Source organism: Cannabis sativa, chromosome 7, assembly GCF_029168945.1.
Source record: "Cannabis sativa cultivar Pink pepper isolate KNU-18-1 chromosome 7, ASM2916894v1, whole genome shotgun sequence".
Taxonomy (NCBI): domain Eukaryota; kingdom Viridiplantae; phylum Streptophyta; class Magnoliopsida; order Rosales; family Cannabaceae; genus Cannabis; species Cannabis sativa.
In genome coordinates this window covers 7,520,729-7,536,478 of record NC_083607.1, presented here as the reverse complement: position 1 = coordinate 7,536,478, position 15,750 = coordinate 7,520,729, and the positions used below count along the sequence as shown (strand labels likewise).

Here is a 15,750-nt window from a genome sequence, read left to right as displayed (position 1 = left end):
CAACCAAAAAAAATATAAATAATTACTCTGCAAAAAAAAAACATTGTTGGTTTTATGAAAATTAAGCTACAAACATTAGCTTAAAACTACAAAACACACTTTCTTTCCAACTTTATAAACTTGAATACTTCCATTAAAACATAACATTCCAAACAACAATTTTAACTACTTATATACTTGCATATTTCCAAAAAAAGATACTAAACGGTCCCTTCACATCAGTGTTACCAACAACAAACAGATTAACACCTAGCTAAATACTACATATAAACCCTACTGTCCAGATACACCATTCACTAATACTAACAAACAAATGTACTAAAAAATTGGAGCTTAATTACAATTCTAAAAACAAAAGTAACAAAACAAGTTACTTTGACTCAAAATAGTTCACCAAAAAGTTTCATTCCAGTTGAAACTCCAACTTTAGTACACCAAAAAGTTTCATCCTAGTGCAGATTCGAAACCCCTTCAATCCAATCAAGCTTTTGGAATCCTCCCAGGAAACTCAGACTCAGAATCATAATCATTCAACAGTTTCTTCTTGGCATGAACATACAACTCAACAGCGAGCTTCCTCCTAAAAAACCCCACATCTAGAAGATTTGGAAGTTTCTCAATACATCCATGAATAAAGAAATCAGCATACTTAGCCACGAACAAGCCACAATCACTACAAACAAAACAAGCAAAAAAACAAACATTAGACTGAATACTAAAAAAACAACAAAAATCATAACAATATAAACACATTTAAACATACTTGTCTACTTGTTGAGGTAACTTAGTAACAACAAAGACATCAAGCATGTCCTCCTCCTTTTTCCCTTTAAAAAATCCTTGGCTTGTGTCAATATCCATCCTCCTACTGTAATAGTCAATGAATGACAAACATATAGGCAACACCACTGCAAAAGGCTTGACATAACCAGCTGTTTTCCTGTCCAACTCATGTCTAGACCCTAAGGAATTATAAACATTGAGACACCTAGCCCTAATATCAAAAATGATCAAAATCCAATGCTTTTCATCCTTAATATGCATGTAAATCAACACATAATCAACACGTAGCCAATCTTTGTTAGCATACATGTAATACCCACTCATGTATTCAGTAACAATGTTACTCTTAGGCACAGCATCAATCTTGTTTCCAGACTTGACAAACTTATCATACAATTCAACCACCTTAAAACAGAAATGATAATCTGTGGTTGTTGCAGACACTGCAACATTAGGATCATACTTCAACTTCTTTCGCAAGTAATAAAATATTACATCCATATGCTGTAGAAAAAAGAGATTAGAATCTGAGTAAATAAAAGATAACTACAAACCACATAACTAAAATTAAAAAAAAAATACTACATATGATACTCACCGAGTCACTAAGGCACCTCCCAGGGGTCAAAAGATCATAAAACCACCACTTGTCCTGAACACTATCAATGCAGAAATCTAAAGCAGGACTAAAAAGATTCTTCCCTTGAACAAACTTCTTCTTCCTAAAAAAAAGCAACCAACCAATATACTTAATATCAAATATGCAAAAATGTAAAAAAAAAAAACCAAAAAACATAATAAAAACAAATAAAACATACTTATTCTCATCCTTGAACCCAACACAGAACCACTCATCAAATGCCTTCTGTTGAAGTTCGTGCGGAGGATCAAACAACCCAGAATTAAACGCATATTGACCTTTAACATTCTTTTTCTTCATCTTTTCATTACTACCAGAAGACCCAAAATCATTTCTGTAAGGACTCTGTAAAACCACGCTAGGCTTATGAGCCCTCTTTGATTTGGGAGATTCACAAACCTTAATCTTGTCCTAAAAAAGAAACCAAACAGTAACATTTAAATTAAACAACAATAATATTTAAAGAACAGCCATTGCAACAGTAACAAAAAAAAAAAATCAAAACACAAAATCATACCATAATCTTCTTCACTTCATATGCATGACACGCATCATCCACTTTCTGATTTATAACAGCCATCACAGATTCTGAAAAACCATCATCGGTACCCGCACTAACTTTCTCAGCAACTCCCTCAACTCCACCTACATTACCACCATCAGAACCCAAAACTTCATCCTCTACCATTGCAACAGTCTCATTTTGTCCTAATAACGAACCCAATATGTCAAAATTTGGCATATCCTAACAACAAAAACAAAAAAAAAAAACAACAAACAAATTAGTTAACAACTTAATATGATAAAAAAATACGATAATTACACAAAACTGTTCTATAAAAAAAATTAATAAACAAAATTTAACCTTTTCCAAAGAACATAAACCAGCAAAATCTTGACTATCAACTTCTTTCACAGACATCTCGGAAATATTTTTAATTTCCTGCACAATATAAACAGAAAAAGAAACAATTAAGTAGCAAAAATTATAACATAGAATATTGAATAATAATAATAAAAAAAACAGACCTTATAAACATCACCGTCACCACCAACACAATCTTCACCATCCTTCACATCAGCAGCATCTTCACCAGCATCCTCACCATCCCCCTTAACAGTAGGCTACAATAAAAAAAATACCATACAAACACATGAAAACAAAACTTATAACACAGAATAGTACCTCAAACAACTAAAAAACTGAAAAAAGAATCTTAGAACTACTAAATAGTACCTCAACATCATCACTAATGTCATCTAGGTTACGGGGACTATCATTGCCACCACCACCACCGTCATCCTCATTTTCATCCTCATTACTCTACAAAAACAAAATCACATAAAAACCATTGCATATTAACAAATAAAACTAAAAATAAACAATATCAATCATAAAAGAAACCAAAAAACATCACCTGTGGTACAACATTCTCAATACTATCTTTAATCAAATCTTTCAATTCTGAAAACTTCGTATCAAAATAAAAAGTTAAATCCTCTCCAACTTTACGATCAATGTAACCCTTCAAATTTTCCTCAAGTAATGCAAATTTTTCGTCAACTTCCTTACGAAATTCTTTCAAAACACACTCCAATCCAACTTGCCTAACTACAAGCCCCAACACCGAATCTTTAAGCTCATCCAACACAGCAAGACTTATAGTAGCTTTTTTCTCAACTCCAGAGCTACCGGCCTTGCCAACATCTACTTCGTCGTCTCACATCCTCAAAATCATCATCAGATTCTGACCCATAAGAAAACTCAAACCCAGCAATATCTAACTTTTGATTTTCCTCACCGAAGGAAACATGCGGCAATGTAAAACTGTAACAAAATAAAATAAAAATAACAAAATTAGTAACATAACCAACAAAAAAAACAAAACACAACACAAAAATAATAAAATAACATATCACAAAAACATACCTTAGTTGACATATATATTTTCTTCTCCACTTCACCTGAGAAAGGATTGCCCACACTACTCCACCTACACATCCTATAATCTGGAGAAGCATCATATGTACATAAACCTTGCTTCTTAAAAAGAGGAATAACCTCATAGAGCCAAACCTGAAACGCAAAAGGGAAACCACACAACTTGTACGTCTTACTATTGTAATCCTTTTCTTTACCCTTAATGTTCTTCCCTTTTGCCTTCGAAGCAACTGTACCCTTCGTCTCATCAACAACTTTCTTCTTGTTTTTTTCCTTCAAAACAGTCCTCAAGCTATACAAAGTAGTATCATACGCAACCTTACCCCATGGAAAACTGTTAAACTCACCAGAACCAATTAAATGAAGTAACCCACTACTTACTTTCTTGCGACCAGGCTTACTAAGCAAGAAATTCGTAACAAAATAAAGCACAGCCATTCTAAAAGCAAACACATCATCTTTGAAGATACTATTCAAGAATCGTTGTTTAATGGCACTATAGTTAACAATCATGTCACTAAAATACTTGTCCACAAAAGTATCTCCCCTTCCTATATATTTTTCCATACTACTGTCACCCTTACACAACAATCCACTAATAATAGCAAATTCACCTAACCCAAAACGAGTCCTAGAATTACCAAAATCAAACCAAATTTCCTTGACATTTGCCTGATGAACCTCCCTACACAAAGCAGTGTGTATAACCTGAGATTGCATGTTGCACTCCTCAAGATCTAGAAAATGCCCAAAACAGGATTCTTGAAACATAGTAAGTTGCTTAGCATTCAATCTACCCTTGATTTCTGCAATAACACCCACATCAAACCAGTATATGATTTTTCCACAAAATCTATCCTCTGGTTTCAAGTAAAAATCCCAAACCTGTAAGAAAATTTAAAAACAAACATGAAACATATAAAAAGAAACTAACAAGTAAATTATATACTGAAATAATGAATTTAAATATAAAAAGTAATACATTAGTAATACAGCTAACCTATCATTTAAAAAGAAACTAATAAGTAAACCAAAATTACTATGGGATCCTAAAGAAATAGTTTTATGGGATCCTAAAAATCATAGATGAAGAATTTTAATCCTACTAATCTATTCTCTTCATTTTCTCTTGAATTTTAATTCTAAAAGCATATAAACACAAACATACACATAAACATATAATATTATGACAACAGTAATTATATTATTGAACACTTGGTTTATATTTGTTCATTTCTTCATGCATCAAACTCAGTAGAACAAAATCCTTTTCTAAAGAAAGATATACAAAACAATTAATTGACTAAACTTTCTACAAAGAAATATGACCTTAATCAAATCAAAAATACCTAATCCTAGATAAATCCACTAGCAAAAATTCACCATAACATCAACAAAGAGCAACAAACCAGTATACTAAATAGTATAACAACAAAAAATAAAGCAAAAAAACTACTAAATCATAAATTAATCACAAACACATTAAAGACCAAAAAAATACACTAAAAAATCTAAAAACTAAATATATATACATTTATTAAGAAACTGTACAGTGAACTATAACATGTGAATAACAAAAAAAAAATACCTAAAAAATAAACTACTCAGTAAACTACTCAGAAACAAATTCCCAAACAGTTGGTGTGCACAAAATAAAAACTAAGTAAAACACAAGTAAATAGAAAGGAAGACTACTAAATCATAAACACATTAAAAACAAAGAAACTAAATATACCACACATTAAGAAACTGTACAGTAAAAGTAACATTTGAATAACAATACAAAATACCAAAAAAATAAACTACTCAGTAAATTATAGAACTCGGTAAACAAAAAAACTACTAAAAAAACCAAGAAACTATACTAACATATAAAATATTCACTTAAAAGACTACACATAGATCTCTAAACAACACACAAACAAAATGTGAACAACTTAGTATACTAAACAACTCTGTATACAAAAAAAACAACTACCATATAAATGTGCATCCACATTAACAAGAATCAAAATCAGAATATAGAAACAATATACTAACCTTCAATTTTTTTGGCAACACAATAGGTGCTTCATCACATTCTGAATCAAAATCATCCTCATCTTCAACAACACTCTTCAATTTCTTAGAGCGCCGATCGTCAGAGGTAGCTTCAGAAACACCACTCCTCTTCGAAATGGAGAGATTCTTGTTCTTCTTCTCCTTATCAGACTCAACGACCTTCGAACCAGAACCAACCATGTTTTTCGAAACCTCCTCTGCTTTTTCAACCTTCTTCTTCGAACCAGACACCTCCGGTGATGGAGACATTGAACCCCTAGTACGCACCATTGAATGTTTTAACTATGAAACGAAATGCCAAACCCTAGCAGAGAGAAACCCTTACACTATGATAAAATGAGGGAAAATAAGAGAATGGAAGATGAAATGAAAAGAGAAATGGAAGTGATTGAGTGAGAAATGGTTTGACAGTGCAAAAAGAACGTGGAATCGTGTTTAACACTCAACTACCCCTAAAAAACAGTAACCGTGTACACGTGTAAAAAAAAATTCAAAAAAAATCGTTACTTTTTACCAAATATAAATATATTCGGTATATACAGTATTTAATTTCAAAAATTGTCTCCCAGCGTAATTTTCTCTTTTTTTTTTTAGTGAAAATTACACCATATATGGGATTCTATAAAAAAGTTTCATAAATATGGCTTTTTTAACTTTACCTCTCTTATATGGCATTTGTCCAAATTTAAAGCTTTTTATGGTATTTTTTTTACCACATTTTTATAAATTTAATTTTTAAATCCCATAAAAGGAATCATCTTAAACCTAAACGCTACTCTCTCTCTCTCTCTTTCTCTCTCTCTCTCTCTCTCTCTCTCTCTCTCTCTCTCTCTCTCTCTCTCTCTCTCTCTCTCTCTCTCTCTCTCTCCAATCGGACTGAAACCGAAGGCCACACCACTCAGTAGCTGCCTCTCTCCTTTCTTCTCTCTCTGACCACCGATCAGTGGTAGCTCCGGCGACTAAATCCCTTCTCGAACACTGCCTTTTGCCTTCTCTACAAGTTTTGCCACCACCACCACCATCACCTTAGTTTACAGCAACTGAAGTTTACATCAACTGAAGAGGATCAATAACAGTGTGTTATGCCTTCAAAAAACAACAGTTTATTCCTATTAACCGAAACCACAAAGGTTCGGCCAATTCCATCTTTATTTGCCGATCAACCTAACTTGATTTATATATATTTATTTTTTTTTTACATAATTTTGGAATATTTGATCTGTAATTTTCATATTGTGTATATAATTATGAAAGAAAGAGAAGAAGAATTTTGTAAAATCTCTGCTTTTATTCTTAATTAATACATAAATTTATTAAAGCGTGATTCCTCCAAATTCAATAATAAATTTTCAAATTCTATAATATGAATCTCAAAGTTATATTTATGTTCTTAGGAATTAATTTATATTCTGTAAATGGTTTAGAAAAATATAAATAATAATTTATTTTTTTATAGGCTCGAAACTGGTTTCACAAATTTTAAAGGTTTTATAATGGGATTGCTTCATTTTATGATTTTTTTTTTATTTTAAGTTTTTTTTTATTATTTTTTTTTTCTAAATTTGAAACTGGTTTTCACATTTATATCATGTTCTTAAATTATTTGTATGTGTTGTTTTCGATTATTTTTGTTAGTGTTTTTTTTTTTTTTTTAAAAAAAAAAAATATTGTTCGAAACTGGTTTACATATTTTGAGAGTTCTGTAATGGGTTTGCTCTATTTTATAATGTTATTACAAATTTTTAATTTTAAGTTACTCTTTTTATTTTTTTTAAATCTAGGTTCGAAACTTACACTTATATTTTATTTTCAAATTATTGGTATGATTATATTTGTGATTAATATTTTTTTTTTGTATTTTTGTATGTGTTTTTCTTTTTTCATTTTTCATTTAATTGATTGATAAAACTGGTTTCAGTTAACTTTATTATTTAACATTTATTATTTTTATGATTTTTATAGCGTCAAAACTAGTTTTACAGGGTCGAAACTGGTTTCACACGTTTTAACTGTTCTGTGATGGGATTGCTCTATTTTTATGATGTTATTGTATATTTTTTAGTTTGTATAAAATCAGTTTTATTATTGTAAGATATATGAACACCAATTTTTGTTTTATTTTTAATAATCAGTTTCTAACACACATTATTTTATTATTTTTATAACTGGTTTTTTTATTGTTGTTCATAATTGAGTTTTAAGTTTCAATTTTTTATTTGATTATTTCAGGAAACTGGTTTTTATTTGTTTGTTTTTATTTTAGTTGTTTTTACTAATTGGTTTCTCACATTCTACTATTTTTTTTAGTCTTTTATAGTTTTTATTGCATTTTGTCTCTTTAATTTTCTTTTTTTTTTTTATCTTTGATTTTATTTTGTGATTCTCTTTGTTATATTTGTTGCATATTGTATGCTTAAATCAACTCTGGTTTTTGAGCAAGTAAATGAAAAATTAAATGCCAAAATAAAGAATGAAGTTAAAAATTTGGTTATTAGGTATTGATATAAAATTTATCTGTTCGAAACTGGTTTTTAAATTTAGTATCGTTTGTAAAAGTTTAGTTATTAGACATTGTGTATTTTTCATTATGTTATTGATGAAATTATTTTTTTTTTCTCTTTTAATGAAATAATTAGTTTATCTTAATATTGATAAAACTGGTTTTTAAAGTTAGTATCGTTTTTAGATTATAATTTTTTTCATTATCTTGTTGATGAAACTATTTTTTTATTCTTTTAATAAAATTATTAATTTCTTTCAATGTTGATGAAACTGATTTTTAAAGTTTGTATTATTTTTAGATTATAATTTTTTATATTATTTTTTTTCCAGGATAATGTTGACGAAACTGGTTTTTTTTTTTTGTTGTTGTTAATGAAATAATTAGTTTTTAATAAAAAAAACAAATAAACAGTAGTTTAAATAAAAAAAATATGTTTAATTTCTGAAAAAAAAAAAACAACATCTATATTTGAGATTATTTTTTATTTATTTTAGTGTTTTATATTTTAAAAAGATAAAAAAAAAAAAAATACAAATTTAAAGTTTTTTATGGCATTCCTTATAACTTTTTCCCATATTTGTAAGTTTTTCTTAAAAAATGCCATATTTAGTGTAATTAAGTATTTATGCCATATATATCAAAACTTATCTTCATTTTTCCATATTTTTGTAAATAGCCCTTTTTTTTATTGTGGAGTAGATTTTTTTAAAAAAAATATTGTGTAAATTTTATACTGTATATTGTGTTAAGTTTTTATTGTTGATCTACGTTTATTTTTTAATTGTTTTATTGTTGTTTTAATTATTCTGTTTTGTTGTTTTACGGTTGTTTTATAAAAAAAAATAACATTCTTGTAAAAAATTTATGTAACAGTAAAATTATAAATTTTTACTTAAAATATGATTTTTTTAAAAAAAAAAAATTATGGGATAAATTAAAAAAAATATATAAATGGAAAAAAAGAAAAAGGATTATTTCACAAAAACATAAAAATAACAAAAAAAATTACAAAAATACGGTTTCACAGAATTTTAAACATTTTTTACGATTTTTTTAATTTTATTTACAAAAAATACAGTCTTTTTATGTTGTAATCTTGTTAATTTGTTGTTGATTTTTTGTTATATGTACGCTATTTTTTGTTGTTATTTTGATGTTACTTTTATGTAGTTTTCTTGTTGATTTTATGTTGTTTTCGTGTTATTTTTTTGAAAATCGTAAAAAGGTAAAAAAAAATATTCTTTGAACGTAAAAATATAAATATTTTACAAAAAATGATACCTTATGTAATTAATCCAAAGAAAAAAAAATTCAAAGTAGCCAGTTACCTTTAGACTAACCAAATTTCTTTAAGGTAACCAGTTGTTTCATACTATTTTTTTTCTATAAAATATTTTTTTAAAAAAAATCTACTTTTACACAAATTGTTTGTAGTTTTCACTAAAAGGAAATTAAAGTTAGTTGCCCTAAAAAATAATAAATAAATTTAGTTTTAAGGATATAAGGTTTAATTTTAAAAAAAAAAAGGATATAAGGAAAAATTTTGAAAATAAATAAACTAGGTGACTTGTTCCTCTTTACTTAATAGAGAAGTTGGGTAACCTACGTCGTTCTAAAAAATAAATAAAATTATATTTATTAGGATATTCTATAACATAAAAAGAAAAGAGTATATGTTTTTTTTCCTACTTTCTATTATGGTATATGATATGCATAATACGGAATCTATTTATTTACAAAATATTCAATATACATATTGAATATAACCCACCTCTTCAAATGGCATTATGAGCCACAATATATATGAGACAAGTTCTTAAAGAGATGTTGTGTGCAACTTCCTTAGTGGTTCAAATTGGTTCAACAAAAACTTTCTGTTTTTTTATCCTAATGTGGATTTTGATAATTTGTTGGACGATCCAATAGTAGATGAATATGTTAAGGGAAATTTGAATTTCTATACATGTATTAGGGGATAATTTTTTTCCTAAACTAATACTTTTCTACATTGAAAATATATGACTACTTTTTCAAAATCCCAAAAATACCTCTCTCAAAAACTCAAACTCTTTCTCTCTCCTTCCCTCAAACTCTCTCTGCATCTCTCTTTCTCTCTCTATCTCGGCATCTCTTCGCCGCCCCACCCAAACCGTCCCACAACCTCCACGGCTCAACCAAAGAGCACGGCTCCGACAACCTCCACGACCTCCGACGACCACCGAGGACCACCCAGCCCCCCTCTCTCTTCCTCTCTCTCAACCCGTGAGGACCACCCAAACGCACCACCACCTCCACGGCTCACCTCCACCACCTCCGACGACCTCTGAGGACCACCCACCACCTCCGACGAAGGACCCAGCCCCCCTCTCTCTTCCTCTCTCTCAACCCGTGAGCCTCAACCAAAAACCAAAAAAAAAAAAACAAGGGTCCGATGGGGACCAAAGGGAGGGTCCGATGCTTGCAAGCTAGGGAAAAAATTGGGTTGGGGTCCGATGGGTCTGATGGGGTCCATGGGGGGGGGTCCGACGGGGCCGATTGGGGGTCCGACTGGTCCGATGGGGGGTCTGATGCATATGCGGGTTGGGAAAAAATGGGGCTGAGTTATGAGAGGGGTATTTTTGGGTTTTAGATAAAAGTGTCATATATTTTTTAGTTTGGAATGTATTGGTTTAAGAATAAAATATTAAAGTTTTTAAAGCATAGAAATTCAAATTTTCCTATGTTAATCATTGTATGGAAATGAAATCCACGAGGTTTTGGGAACCCCAAGACATTAAAGTACTCATATATAAATGAGAGATATCACACAGTGACATGACACTCTAAAATCACTCCAAAATTATTTTTTTCTTCTCTCTTTTTAATATTTTATTAGAGCATAAATCTACAAATTGATATTTTGCTATTATTTTAATAAACTATTTTTCTCTTCTTTTTTTTTTTGAGTAAAAAACTATTTTTCTCTTTGCTCTTTCATTTTCTCATTTTTAATATTTTATTAGAACATAAATTTACAAATTAATAATTTTATATTATTTTAATAATTTTTTTAAAATAACACACTATATATATACTATTGCGGAAGAGATTTCAATGGTTATATTTTTATTGTAACCATCATGGTTACATTTTTTTAAGTCATTGGATTACTATTAAATGGTTGTGATTAATTTGGAAATAAAATAAAAATAAATAATAAATAACTTGTAACCTGAAAGCAACCTAATAATTTATTTCCTTATAAAACTTTAATTAAAATTAATTATATTTTAAAATTAAATTAATTATAATTATTAATTAATTTTTTGTAGTTTATTACTATATAAGGATCTTTAAGCAATTTATTTTTTTGCACTTAAATTATTCAAAATTTTATAGCAAAATTTTTTATAATTTAAAATTATACACATATAATTTCATAATTTAAATTTTATTATACTTGTAATCTTAATTTTAAATTATTATACTTAATTACTTAATTTTTTTTTTATTTAAATATTTAAAAAGTAAAAAGTGAAATAAGTTGAAGAATTTTTTAGAAAAAAAAATTGCTACACTTGTTATCGATTGACTAGCTTGAGGCCTCATACTTAGTTCATCTAATTGTAACAAAATAATTAAATATCATTTAAAAATAATTAATTATTTAAAAATTTATTATAAAAAGAAAATTTTAATTTGTGTAGAAAGAAGTTTAATTTTTATAAAAAAATAAATTTTATTGTAAATATTATAATTAAATGACTTAATTGTTAAAATAATTAGAGTAAGGATTTAAATATAAATAAAAAAAATATTTATAAATATTAATTGCTAAAAGAAGTTTTGTTAAAGATTTAATTAATAATTTTAAGAAAATAGTTAATTATAATTAATTATTTTAAGAAAATAGTTAATTATAATTAATTAATTCTAAAAAAAGGAATGTTCACCTATTAGTAACATGCTATTACAGGTCAAAGAAAAATGTAACCATGATGATTACAATAAAAATATAACCATTGAATAGTCACCCATACTATCACATAATATTATTATTATTAAAAAACCCACTAGATATACGTTGTTATTATTAAATAGTTTTTAGTTTATCAATTATTTTTTTTATAGATTTTTATTTTGTGTGAGAATTAGGTTTTATTTAACATATTTCTTTTATATAAGAAAATTGTGCAGATTCACTTATTTATAAAAGTGAGTAGTTAACTCATTATTTGGTTTGTTTTATATATACAGCAAATATATTGAGGTCAAGCCTAGCATCATGTTATACACATGAATTATGACAATAACACCCTTGAATATAATGTTGACTACAAGTGAGATACGGTGAAGAGAAAGGTTTTGAAATTATATGATAAATTTTCTATAAACTTATTAATTTTTATAACAATTTGGGAGGTGAATCCTAACATCATATTATACAGGTGCAGTCTACTGATCCGGGTTCCAACTTTTTAAACCATTCTTCAGCGGAACCGCTCAGCGTTAGTGGAAAGTATGAACACTTTGCATCATTGCTGACCCTCATGACAGGCATCACCCGGTTGAAACGGGACAAATGGTCACTGGGGTCTGAATCTCCAGTGTATGCTGCCATCTCGGGCATTTTAAAGTTCTTGGGGAGCTCTGCATCCAGTATGTGTCGGGCGCATGGTTCCCGATCCTCGCAATCAGAATCTGAGTCATCCCCTTTTTGTCTCCGGGAGACCATAGCAATGTCTTTGCATAGTATTGCTAACTCAGTCAGGATTCCTTCATTTAGCGTGCACGCAAAAGCCGGCAGCGCGTGCTTCCTTTTGTCTGGATGGTCTTGTAAGTTACCGTGCTTTTTGTTGATTTTTTGTCTTAGGTCAGCTGGAGGGTACCTCCAGTTTTTCCTTCCTCTCTCCCCGGGTTCTTGGTGCACGGATACGCTCTTTCGGTCCTCCCAGTCCTGAGGGCCAAGACTCGCTCAAGGGAGCTTGCCCCTCTGCAGACCTTTCCCTTTCGGGAAATCTGAGCGGACTTTTCGCGGATCATGCACCTTTTTCTTTCCCCGGGGATCGAAGTTGGATTTTTCCCAGGGTTTTCCTCAGAAGGGTACCGTATAGGGCTCGGTTCCCTGGTCTTGGGTTTTTGAGTACTTGGTGAGGATTCTCCCAGTGTTTCCTCGAGTCCTGCTGGGATGGCCTTGGGATGTATATGTATTCCTGCAGTCTCCATGGCTTTTTGCATGGCAACCATCACCTCTTGCATCCTTCTATTCTGTTCCTTTTGAACTGCAAGTTCAGCTTCATGATCAGCCGCCTTTTGCCTTAAGACCAGTAATTTTGTATAGCTACCTTCGTCATAGGTGTTGTACCCTTCGAAGTTTTCCTCGTATTCTTCATCGTTTGCCTCATCTCGCTCCTCAGAGTCCACATTTACTCTTGAGGCCACTTCTTCGCCTCATGGGGCTGACGTGTATTGTTACGAGTTTCTACCATCGTTACTCTGAATTTTTTGTCTAACTGTTGTCTTTTTTACGAAGCTTCCTTCAGCTCTCAATGAAAGCACCAAAATGTTGACTGTGGTTTTTGGCAACCAATTAAATAATAGAATGAGAAGAGCTGTAAAAGGTTTAATGCAGGTGATTTTTACGTGGTTCAGGCATTAATGAGCCTTAGTCCACGAGTCTTTGTTATTTATGAGAGTATTTTACAGAGAATGTTCTTGGTGAATCTCTCTTTCTTCTTTACTCCCTTCGATTCCTTAATTAATCGATCGACCCCTTTTTCATTCTATTTGTGGGGTATTTATAGTTTTTTTTTTCAGGAGAATCCCTAGAAAGGGATCACTTGTCTTGTTGTGTTAGCCTCTTAGGGGCATAAATCCCTAGCATATACAAAATAGGAAATACATGACTTATACCGTAGGTATCTTAGGGATTAGTTGTATATAATCTTTTATCCTCCTTTGATTGATGTGAGTCCTCATAATGTAGCTGTCACTAGACTCGTCAATTGCCGTGTAATTGTTGTAAAGCGGGGCTTACGCCATTTGTAAAATCCTCTTATGGAGGTTCTGAAACGTTTCCCCCCATGTAGCATTAAATACGAAGTAACTGTTCGAACAATCTCTTTCCCCTTGGAGATGCCTTGTTACAGTTCTAACCTCCTGGAGAGTAAAGGCGTGTCTTATGCTCTCCTCCGGGAGGCTCACTCCGTGAGATGTACTTCTCTGCCTAAGACTTAATTGATTTTCGTGAGTGGATGTTTTTTTAGATCCACGTGTCGCCCGCAGCCACTGCCGCGTATTTTGGGAAAAATTTGAGGCAACAATTACTAAAATAAGGTCTCAATCATTTATCTTTATTCAACCAAGCTCGAAAGAAATCATCGTTTCACTTCTAAATACTTATAGAAGCTATAGATTCCATATCTATGATTAGCGCTCCCACTCAATTATACTACTATGTTCCTAATTTGTAAATATATCTGCCATAACAATTGATTAGCCTCCACGAACAACTTGAAGAACATAAATAATACAACTAAGCTAAACCTAACCATATCAGGATTAAGATTCATACACCTAAGATCAACCAGTGATGTTGACTTAGAAAGATATAACGATAAGTTTATGATATCTTATCCAAGATCAATATCGGTCCAATCTAATGTATACTCCATACATCCAATACTGGTAAACTTTATCAATGTCCTGGAAAGGACATAACACTTATCCAAGGTGTAAGTATACCTTATTCAGTTGAAGAGATTAACAGATTGGGCGGTTTGTAATTTTTTCAGGTTATTTCGGTTTGTAATTTTTATTGATTTTTTCGGTTTGGTTTGGGCAGATTATTCAGTTTGGGCGGTTTACGAATTTTTTTGTACAGCCCTAGTAGATCATGTTTCTAGCCATCCATATTATTAGATTCCTCGAACAGAAGTTGTAAGAATCATCTTCTCTGATAAACTTTAACAAGTGAATCAAAGAAACTAATAACATGAACTGAGTTCATGATTAATCAGGATTTAGGCCAATCTACCATTGATCATCATTATGATATGAATTAGGTCTTTATAGAAAATGACATGATAGATAAAGACAACTTTATTCATATCAATCCTTGTCATATATAATCTCTATTATATACAACACATTCACTTTAATGTCATACTACATCTGTAATCCGAACAGGGATTACTTTCATCGAAGAACAGGCATCAGTGAACTGTACTAGCAACTGTTGATTAAAGATTCTATAACTTTAACATGTTGCTGACTATTTTATTCATGGCTAAGTGGTCTTAGTTCTCTGTACAGCTATAAGCCACAACCTCATATATGGATAAGAAATTTTGCAATATTTAATAATAAATATTAATAACTTAACATTCATGCATATATCAAAATGTTCAACTCTTTATTAATAATCAGAAAATGTCTTTATAGTTTTTTCAAGGCATAAACCCTAACAGTCTTGATGATGCTTATGATTTTCATCTTAATCATGTTGACATCTAGCGATGCTTTGTTCTTGTTGAAATTTTTCCTCTACGAGGAATCTTAGTTCTTCGTAGTGCTTGTCTTGTGCAGTCATTCTTTGGTTTATCTTTCTCGTTTCAACTACTAGGACAACGGTAGGATCAACAATCCGATTTGACGTATCTCCTTCATTTGCAACCATAATTTTCTGTGCACTCTCAAACACTTTCTTAGATCCCATCCTAGACTTTAGCCTTGTAAAGTCCCCACTTCAAGCCTCTATTGGGCCCTTACATCCATAAATTAATGGCTCTTATACACGATTACATCACTCTAGCTGCTTCCTAAGATGACGACTGACCTTAC

The 15,750-nt window shown here is 30.6% G+C and overlaps 1 protein-coding gene across 1 annotated transcript; it reads right to left on the bottom strand.

Moving 5' to 3' along the window:
- Window positions 1–99: 99 nt before the first annotated feature.
- LOC115710478 (uncharacterized) lies at window positions 100–3,109 on the bottom strand. The gene is made up of 8 exons (XM_061101798.1): window positions 2,661–3,109; window positions 2,453–2,548; window positions 2,289–2,366; window positions 1,941–2,168; window positions 1,602–1,834; window positions 1,382–1,505; window positions 764–1,287; window positions 100–673 (listed from the first exon to the last, which is right to left on the bottom strand). The coding sequence occupies exons 3-8, from the start codon at window positions 2,343–2,345 to the stop codon at window positions 481–483; spliced, it is 1,359 nt and encodes a 452-aa protein (XP_060957781.1). The 5' UTR covers window positions 2,346–2,366; window positions 2,453–2,548; window positions 2,661–3,109; the 3' UTR covers window positions 100–480.
- Window positions 3,110–15,750: the final 12,641 nt, after the last annotated feature.

Bases quoted from the DNA above. Each gene is read 5' to 3' on its own strand.
- LOC115710478 (XM_061101798.1), bottom strand. From the start codon at position 2,345: ATGTCTGTGAAAGAAGTTGATAGTCAAGATTTTGCTGGTTTATGTTCT. The intron at 2,169-2,288 runs GTTAAATTTTGT...TTTTGTTGTTAG, and splicing joins GTTTATGTTCTTTGGAAAAG to GATATGCCAAATTTTGACAT. The intron at 1,835-1,940 runs GTATGATTTTGT...TTTCTTTTTTAG, and splicing joins ATGAAGTGAAGAAGATTATG to GACAAGATTAAGGTTTGTGA.